Here is a 9,792-nt window from a genome sequence, read left to right on the forward strand (position 1 = left end):
GCGGCCGCACTTACTTGCAGTCGCGGTCCTCCAGGTCGAAGTGCGGATTGAAGTTGATCATGATCCGCTGGTAGGGCTCCGGGGCCTGGATCAGCCACTCGCACTTCTGGCTGGGGTGGTAGGACTGGGGGTAGCCGGGGGAGGTGAGGTACCCGGGGCTTAGAATTTTGATCGTGTCGCCACATTTATCTGTAGTGGAAGAAAAACAGGTTGGCTTGTTTTTGGCACTTCAAGGGGATGACAGCCTTCCTCAAGCAAACTTTTGCTGTGTGCTTGCACAAAGCCATCTCTGCTAAATTTTCCGAAAGGAAGAGGCCTGACTCTCTGCATCCATCCATAAATCCAACATCAGGCACAAGATCCCCCCTTCCTGATCTTTAAAAGCTCTCCCAAGCAAACACTGCCCATACGGTGTTCAACTCTCTCCTCCCAACACTGCTAACACTGGCTCAGGAGGTGTCACAGACCCAATTATCCCCCAAAGTATAATCTCCTTAACGATGAAGTTTTCAGGAAAGCTGTGGGAGGGCAACTAAAAGGAGGCCGCCTGACCTCTGTCCAAATGAGCCTGGTCAGTGTCACTGGGATGGTCCTAGGGATTCCTGCTCCTTGCAGCAGACCCTCCCCTTGCTTATCAGGCCATAAATCTAGGCAGACCAAAATTATCTCTGCTTCTCAAACCCAGGCTGGCAGAGAACAAAGTGGTTTTAGTGAAGCAGAAATCACCCACTATTTATTCCTTCAAGGAAGTTTGTTCATGCTTGGAGGCTGCATCAAAGTAATGGAGCAGAACAACATCCTTCCTCGTTCCCTCTGTTCCTCCCTTCCCCCCCAAAGACAACAAAGGTTTATTTCTAATAGCAAAATAGTTGCAAAAGTTCCTGGAGTGACTGAGCGCGGCTGTGAGAAGTATCATGTCATATTTTGGTTCTCTGGGCAGCACTGCCAAGGTTGTGCTTAAGGGCTTATGGCAAAAATAAAGAGACCAATATAAGGACAAGAGGTTCAGACTACGTCGTCACTCACTTCACTGTCCAGTGAAGATTTCTGGTTTCACTTATTTTTCTACTATGGTTTTCTACGCCTGGATGCTCAGAGAAGGAAAACTTTCCCTAAAGAGTGACTGTTTAATTTTGAGCAATAAAATGTGACAGTAAACTACAGACAGGAAGACTATCTGGACTGAAAATGGAGCCTGTATGTCACTACATCCCAATAATGGTACACACAGACTGCACTGCTGTATCTTATACACATTCTGCAAAAGCAAAATGGCATTCCTTACTCTCAGCATGAATTTATGAATGTACAGGATTTTATTGTAGAAAAACCAGGTCAAATGGAAATGAATGAGGAAGAACACATCAAAAATGCATTAAGCTGCACGCTTTGTAGAGAATATTTGCCATAAATTAAGAGAAGAGGGGATGATACATACGCAGCTGTGTGGTCAAGAACCAGATATTGCTAAGCACGCTGCTGGGAATGGCTATCTTGTTATTTATTTCCGCCTTGCCGTTGCAGAACAGCCTGTTTCCCCTGACCAGAACAAAAGGCGCTGCGGCTCAGAGCTCAAAGCTGTCACTGGTGATCTCGCTAATCCGCCGCCTGGGCTCCGGGGAACCCTGCCTTTTCCTCCCTCTGTAAGCACCCTTGGAAAGTGATCCCGTCTCATTAAGCCCACTCCAGCCCTGCAAACAACATGGCAGGGTCTGGCATCTGCTAAAACGCCTGAAATAAAGCAGCGCTGCTCCCATTCGCTCGACAGAATCAGTTCGGAGGACGCTGAGGTGGACTCACTACCACCAGCGCTGTTTAATCTGCGACTTCTGGGAAAGTGACAGAGTAATAAGATAATGCGCCCTGCTCGGCTCCGCGGCTCTGCGCAATCTCTCTCACACTTGATTAAGAAGAGTAGCTTCTAATGACTTTGGACCATTAGTTCTAAATAAGGTTAATGAATTAATTTAGCAGACACCAGCGCTGGATGTAGGTGAAGTTGGCATCATGGGTGAGAGGGAGGTTATCGGCTCTGTGCCTGGGGCAGGGTCCCGCGCCCATCGCTCACAGCAGACGGAGGCTTCTGCCCAGCACCTTCTTCCAAAGGCCAAGGAGAGGACAGCCCTGGAGCCGCGGGGCTGGGGCACCCCTGGGTGATGTGGGAGCAGCACCCCTCACCTGGGCCAGGGGCACCACCAGAGCACCCCCTGACACCTCCGCTCCTGTGCCTCTGTGCCGGGAGGCGGCTCCCCCGTTAAACTCAGCCTCCTCCAAACGCTGCGAAGGAGATGAACTCCCGTCATAAACCACGAGGCTTTAATGCTCTCTCTTCCGCTCGCGGTCTCTTATTAAAACAATATACCAGCGCAGAGCGGAGTGTGCTCTCTTCTTTTAATTACTTTGATTGAAACCCCAGCCAGGCTAAAGTAAATATTTGATAATTAGTTAATAATAATTGCTCGGGATTTGTAGGGAAAGGCAAACTCGCAGGAGCTGCTCGCTGTGTGGGAGCGGAACGTCAGCGCTCCCACAGCCGGAGCGTCTTGAAAAATGCATCAGGCAGTGACAGACACATCCGCGGTGCCCGGGCATTGTTCGGGGAAAGAGGAGCGCGGTGCTTTCAATTTGTTGTGTTTGCAGGGGATGCCTGACAGTAAACCAACTGCATCGGTCATCTGTTACGGGATTTCTCTCCTAGAAGAGTATTTGAGCCTTCGTGGGGCGGCTCAGCCCACCCCTCTCCCCTCCCCCTCGGGCACTGCGTGAGTTGTACACAAACTGCGCACCTCGGGAAGGGGTGGGCTGAGTGCTGTGACACCCGCAGGTACGCGGACAGCCCGAAACGGGCAAGGCACTCCGACACGTTTCGCTTTGGGGAAAGAAAGGGCGAGGAAGAGCCTTTCGCCTTCAGCGTTCATTATCTTTGAGATACCGAAGGCGAGACTTATTTAATTGCCGATGGGAGGAAACGCTATTAAGATAACTGTCTATCCTGATCTTGTGAGAACGAGCAGCCTGCTCGGTACGAGCACCCCAAAGAGCACAGAAGGCAATGCCCGGCCCGGAGGTAACGGGGGAGGATCGCACCGCTCCCGTCCCCCGGCGGAAAGTTCCCGGGGGGGAAGTGGCTCGGAGCGGCCCCACTGCACGCCCTCCGCTCCCGCAACCCCGGAGCCGCCCCCCAGGCTCAGAACCGCCGTCCCCGCGACACTCACCGCTTCTCAGAGCCCTGGCGAGAGTGAAGGTGAGGGCTGCGCAGTGCAGGAGAAGTCCCCAATCCATTTTCCCTTCCGAGAGCGGGGAAAAGACAAAAATGTGAAGAAAAAAAAAAAAATGCCCTCCACGCACAACTCTTCCTAGGTCTTAAATCCTCCGGCCGGAGTCGGGAGCAGAAGGCACGGTCCGTATGGGCAGTCCCGGGGGCAGAGCGAGGTTGGCCGCCCGCTCTGAGCCTCAGCTCGCCCGCATCCTGGCGTTCAGCTCCGGCTCCCTCTGCTTTTCCCCACACTTGTTCCCGCTTCGGGCGCCGCTGCCCCGGCCATTCCCAGAGAGACTAGAAAGCCAAACGAAAACGAGGAGGAAAAAAAAAAAGAAAAAGAAAAACAAACAGACAAACAAGACAGACAAAAATCCTGGCGGCTGCTGCTGGCACCTCGGGAGCGCTCTGCCGGGGCGGGCTGCGGGGCGGCTCTGCGGAGGGGAGAGAAGGGAGGAGAGCGGCGGTGAGCGGGGACAAGCGCCGGAGTTCGGCAAAGTGCTTTCTCGAGCCCTCCCCGCTCCGCTCTGATCCGCGGCGCGGATCCCGCGGGGTCGGCGGCCCCGGAGCAGCGGTACCCAGCGGTGCCCGGCGGTGCCCTGCGGGGCTGGGGCTCGTGTTGGGGCGGCGGCGCCCCGCACTCACCTGCCCGGCGGGGAGTGAGCGAGGGAGCGCGGCGCTGCCGCGGGGAGTGCCGGCCGGGAAAGGGAAGCGCCCGGGCGGCTCCTGCTCGCAGCCTGAGGAAGAGGAGCGCAACTCAGCGGCAATAAGAGAGGCCGAGGAGCCGCCGTCTCCCAAGCCCCAGTCCCCTCCCCCTCCCCGCCCTCCTCCTCCTTCTCCTCCTCCTCAGCCCCCCAAGACATCGGCGGCGCGGAAGAGGCAACAAACAAACACGGCCTTGACAGCCGGCCGGGCGGGGGCCCGCTTCGTGAGACTCAGAGGGGAAGGGAGGGACGGGGGGACGGGGAGCAGCCTCACCCACCCGGGCAGGTAGCGCCGAGCCAGGCGGGGGCACCCACCTGAGCCTCGCGGACTCCTGTGTGGCCCTGCGCCGCCGTGCGGTGCTGCCCCGGCCCCGTGCCCACCTCCCGGCCGCTGCCCTCTCTGTCCTCCCGCGAGGTGACCCCCTGCTGGAGGCTCAGCCGGACCCTCTGGTCTTGTCCCCTTTGCGCCCTGTGGGCACCTTCCCGCACCCTCCCACTCCCGACACCGACCCCCTCCCCTCGTGTCCCCTCGACTGTCACCATTCTGTCCGTCCTCCACAAAGTCCCCGAGGAGCAGAGAAGCAGCCCATATTCCCCAGGCCTGCTCTGCTCCCCGGGGAGGATGTGCAGCCCCAAATCTCCATCCAGGAGAGCACAGCTCACTCCCAGTCCTGTGGCTTTGGATAGGTGGTGCTGGCCAGCAATGGGGTCTGCCCCATTGCCCTGCCCCACTGCCCAGTCCCAGAGGCTTAACTGTGCCTCGGCAGTCAGTGCTGCTGAACCCTAGTGCTCCCTTCACATGGAGTGCTTTGAGCTCCCTCTGTGCCGAGGCGGTCAAGCACTGCGGCAGGGGTTACACCAAGAGCTCGTAGGCTGAAAGCTAAACCATGGCGTTAAGTGGTCCCCAAAGATGGGTCTGTGCTAGGAAACGACCCGGGGCTTCTGTGAATATCAGGCACTCGCATATCCCGCTGCCAAGTTTGGAAATGATTTGTTAGCGGTGCACAGCCAGTGAACCCTGTTCACGCTCCATCAAAAGGGCCCGTGGAGGTCCTTCTCCCAAGGAGCCCCTCTGAAGGCTGCCGGGGAAAAGAGTGGGCTTTTGCTGGGGGTCAGCCCCCATGCGGCCGCAGCTGTAAATCCCTGTCCGCTCAAAAGATGTAACTATGTTTGAAATAATCTTCAAACATAGCTGTAAGTCTGCAGCCGCACAGATTAACTACAAATGTGTTACATCTGTGTTCAGACATCGTACGGAGATTCAGCCTCCTCCATCTCTTTGTCTCCAGACTTGCGTCTCAGCCTTTCTCTCTCCATCTTCCTCTCCCTCTCCCTCTCCCTTGCTGCCCTTTTGAAGCCCCGACTTTAAGGTCAGCTGAAGTCTGGAGATTGAGTCTGTAGGAAATCTGTCTGCTAGGTTCATACCGTGTACTTTCATTGCTACTTTCTGAGTTTTTGCCAGACACTCAGCTTTCTTCTGTGACTGCAGTTCTGTAATATTACACACCGAAGCACTGTTTGATCCTGTTGTGTTCTCTGCACACTCCATCCTCTTCTTCCTCAGCCCTTCATCCCTGCCCATGCCCATGCCATTTCCCCTGCCCGTGTCCATGCCCATGCCCACGTCTACAGGTCGGAACCAGTCAGACTGAGTTACTGGGTTCAGACTCATTTCTTTGTCTTTAGGCACTCTCTGAATCATCACATACAGTCCTTGGGCATTTCTGTGATTGACTGGGATGTGTATTTTATGGGTAGCACATCAAGCCCCCTTATTTTTTTCTTTTAGTGAAGTTACCAGAAAAGGGGGGAAGTGGAGAGCTAGCAGTGCTCTCTGATGATTAAAGCTCTCATGCTACTGGACAGTCCTTGAGATAAATTGGTTCTGTCCTGAAGCACACTGTCGTCTGCAACTGACTGAGAGACAATGTATGTTTCGAAATAAAGTACATCTATTTCCGAATTCTGAAGTTCCCTGCTGATGGCAGCTAATTGGTGAATACACAAGTGTATACGTACATGTTAGTTTCAAAAGCTCAGCCTCAGAAACCAAAATTAATTTTGTAAGTGAAATGCAATTGAAGATAACTGGAGGTTCTGTATATTAACAGTTAGAATTATTTTCTGACTCCAGTGGCTCTCTTGGCTCCATCACTGTTCTCCTGTCAGGCGGTGCCCATGAACCTGAAGGGAGCCAATGCCCATTCCCAATTGTACAGCTTAAAGATGCTGCAAACAAACCAAGCAACAGCAGGGTTCTTTCAGTTTCTTTCTGTATCAGATTAGAAAGTCACTTTCTATCGGTTCAGGCACAGTGTACTGCTAGATGGTGCATTTTAAAGGAGTTCCATTATCTCAAAGAAAAATTAAATACCTAAAATGCAGGTAGAGCATGTACATTAGTGAGATGGTGCAGTGTGATGAATTGCAGGGCTAGTGCCTTGTAACCACCAATGCACACACCAGGCCTGACTGCAGCACACTCGGGTCTCCAATATCAGTGCTTCCTCTTCATGCTCAGAGATGTGCTGCAGGGACAGCCGGGCAGGGCTGTCTCCTTTGTGGCCATGGATGAGGACTTCAGCCTTTCCTCAGCACTCTGTAGGCTTTCTGGATTTCACACCTTTTTTCTCTTGAAAAAAACTCTTGAGAGTCTTAGGAAATACAGCAGAATATCATACAGTCATGGAATTGTGAAGGTTGGTAAGAGTGAGATCATCTAGTCGAGCCATCAGCCTGTGCCTGTGGCTGCTCTAGACCATGTCCCTCAGTATGACATTGACCCTTTTCTTGAACACCTCTAGGGATGGTGACTTCACAACCTCCTTGAGCAGCCTGTGCCAATATAGCTCTGGTGCGTTAATGTCCCTTCCTATCACAGTGTGGATGGCGTCGGTCTGTTTTTTTCTACCCGTCTTTTTCTCTCTGTTTCACAAACACAGGCACATACATCTTCCGTGTATGCACTGACCTGAAATGATGAGTGAAGACATTCTTTCCTTGGTTTACATACACTTATCTCAAAATGTTTAAGCTTTAATCATCTTGAATATGAACTGTCATCAAATGAAACATTCAGAACATTCTCTTTTTATAATCCTCTTCTCACATTTTAGTATTAGTATTTTAGGTTCTGATCCTGCAACTGCTTACACGTTCGTTCAGCTCTCCATTTTCACATCAGTAATGGGATTTTATGGCAAGGATGAGTTAGTGTTACAAAGACTGAGTCTGAATCCCGTGTATGTAGAAGTTAATGGAGTGGCTAGCTCTGGGGTTTGGGTCGAGGCCCATCTCTGCTTCATAATTTGACTTGGTGCTTAGAGCACCTTTTTGAAGATTGTCTGTACTTCTGTTATAAACCTGTTTCTCAGGAAGTTTATAATTCAGCCATAAAATATATTCGCCTTAGGCTAAATCATGTAATGCAAAACTTAAAATTCCAAAGGAAAAAACAGTTTTCCCATTTTAACAGTAGCAAAGCAGAGCAACTTTGATGTTTTCTCCTTTATGCTCTCATATACCACATTAATGCATTTAATTAAAAACTAAGTTTGGCAAATGATAAATACATGGCTATAGACACCTTTATTTGGTATTATTTTCAGAAAGAAACGCCACGAATTAAACTCATCCATAATATTAAATGCCATAAAATCAAGACTTCCTGCAAATATTTAGGGGATAACTGGAAATATATTTGCTTTACGACTAGTACCTATTAGTATCTTCATATATAGCTGGGTACTCATTTGTAATTGCCTTTCTAATTTTTTTTTTTTTCCTTTAGCTTATCTTCTCCAAGAATCTCTCCAAAATTAGGCTTCTGTGTCATCTCCTCTCGTGTTGTTTCGGCTGTATGAATCACTGCTTGGCTTCCTATTGCTTGCTGTACTGAACTGAAGGTATTTACCCTTATCTTTAAAATCAGACATACATTTTCTCTTGTCTGCATCTCCCCCTTTTATCTCTTACATCTTTTATCCTCCTACTCAGTCTCTCACACCCAATGCTTTCTTACCCTGTCCTCTCACATTACACCTCTTTTCCACACACAGCCACATGCATCTAAACGATCCGCCCTCTTTCATCACTCATCTTTGCCTCCTCCAAAGAACCAGTGCAAATACATGGTTTTTATACACAAAGCCATCTGATCTGTACATTATTTTACTTTTACACATGGCCATATATTGGAAGATACACTTTTCACCTCTACTCCGGTTGTTTAGAGACCAGTTTCATTTGCTTTTACATCACCTTCATGTTGACTACATTGTTAGGGTTAGAGTGGCTTTACAAGTATCTTACAAAATTCCTTGGAATCACTACTGTGTTGTCTCACAAATGCCTTATCAAAACATGTTCATCATCCTGTCTAAACACATTCCACTCCAACAAATTAGCACAGCCCGAAGCTTTATTAGCTGATTATCTGATTATCAAAAGTCAAATGTTTTCATCTGTGTCAAAGGCAAATCATCACACATATCATCTACTTCTGTTTCCATTTTGACAAGCTTGTCAGGTCTTTCCAAGGCTTAATTCTTCTTCTGCTTCAGCTGCTAGTGCTGCCAGATCTAGGCATGGTCAATGCCATGTTCTACCAGATTGCCCCACTCCTTTTTCTCGGTGTCATCTGCTTTCTCTCTAAAATAGGAAGTGGGGGGTATACACTGCATGAAAGTGGATTTAGGGTGGTGTGCTTACTAACAATGCCTGATCAACTAGGGGTTCTGAAATAGCTCTTTCTGTGATGAAAGTAATAATACATAGCAAATATATCCACATGGACTGAGAATCTGATTGTATTTCCTCTAATGGCAATGACAAAATTCCACTGACTTCAAAGAAGAAAAGAGGCCCTGAATGATGATCACGGACCCTCAGATAATAAACTTGTTTTATCAACTTCATTTTTTTTCCATGTGATTGCACGATGAGTATATCAGTGTCTGTGTTTACACGAAGATCTGCTGCAAAAAGGCAAAATAACAGTTCCTTTCAAAATAAGGCTTTGTTAGACTGAAAGTCTATAATCATTAAGAAGAAGGTGTAAATTGTATTAGATTTATCTTTGTATATCTTGTCTTTCTTTGTTTTTGGCTGGAAAATTGGTATCTCGCTCATGTAATCTACTCATCTGTACAGGTCCATATAATTATATCACATTATTGAAAATTATATGCACTATTTTATATGTTACATCTGATAGAGTAATACCAGGAAGGCTGTGATGTTATTAGGGAAATGGAAGCTGTCACAGCGGCGCTGCATGGTTGTCATGCACCCCCTTTAGCTACAATGCAGCAATCACTGTAAACAAGCAGTTGTACTGCATTCATTACAGATCAGATTCCCTTTCTCAGTCATCTCTCATCTTTCTCAAGAGATGTTCTCTATCATAATTTTCTTTGTCACTTATTACAGATGATGTTAAATGGCTTTTCAGCTAAATGCTCGTTTGGATTATTTATTAACCAGAAGACATTTACATTGGCATACTTTGATGTTATACATGGAATGGAGGACCCGTTTGTAGGCTATAGTGGATTAACTAGAAATTCGGGGAATCATATTCGAAGGGATTAACCCTCAGGCAATGGATTGCCTCCAGTTGGATAACTGAGTTGGAGGAAGTGGAAGCAACCAGTAACACAAATCTTTGTTCAGGAGATTACATATAATGGTAGGAGTATTATTCAAATAAATTCTATGCAGTAACTTTCTAAGTCTACCATTGTTATCTTGCAACTTAAGTGTACAGACTGACATCAAGAAGGAGCTCTAAGGATCTACACGGGATAATTGTATTTCATACCAAGGCTTGAA

The 9,792-nt window shown here is 48.7% G+C and overlaps 1 protein-coding gene across 2 annotated transcripts in view; it reads right to left on the minus strand.

Annotated features, from left to right (window-relative positions):
• The window catches only part of NRP1 (neuropilin 1), a 108,950-nt gene extending 105,260 nt beyond the window's left edge, over positions 1-3,690 (minus strand). For both annotated transcript variants that reach the window (XM_042816915.1, XM_042816914.1), the window contains exons 1-2: positions 3,216-3,690; positions 15-189 (exon numbers count right to left, since the gene is read on the minus strand). In XM_042816915.1, coding sequence (XP_042672849.1) covers positions 15-189; positions 3,216-3,282 — 242 coding nt within the window. In that variant the 5' untranslated portion in view covers positions 3,283-3,690. The remainder of the gene's footprint in view (positions 1-14; positions 190-3,215) is intronic.
• Positions 3,691-9,792: the final 6,102 nt, after the last annotated feature.

This window comes from Centrocercus urophasianus, unplaced genomic scaffold (assembly GCF_019232065.1).
Source record: "Centrocercus urophasianus isolate 14NV4802_14NV808 unplaced genomic scaffold, USGS_Curo_1.0 seq_16, whole genome shotgun sequence".
Lineage (NCBI taxonomy): Eukaryota > Metazoa > Chordata > Aves > Galliformes > Phasianidae > Centrocercus > Centrocercus urophasianus.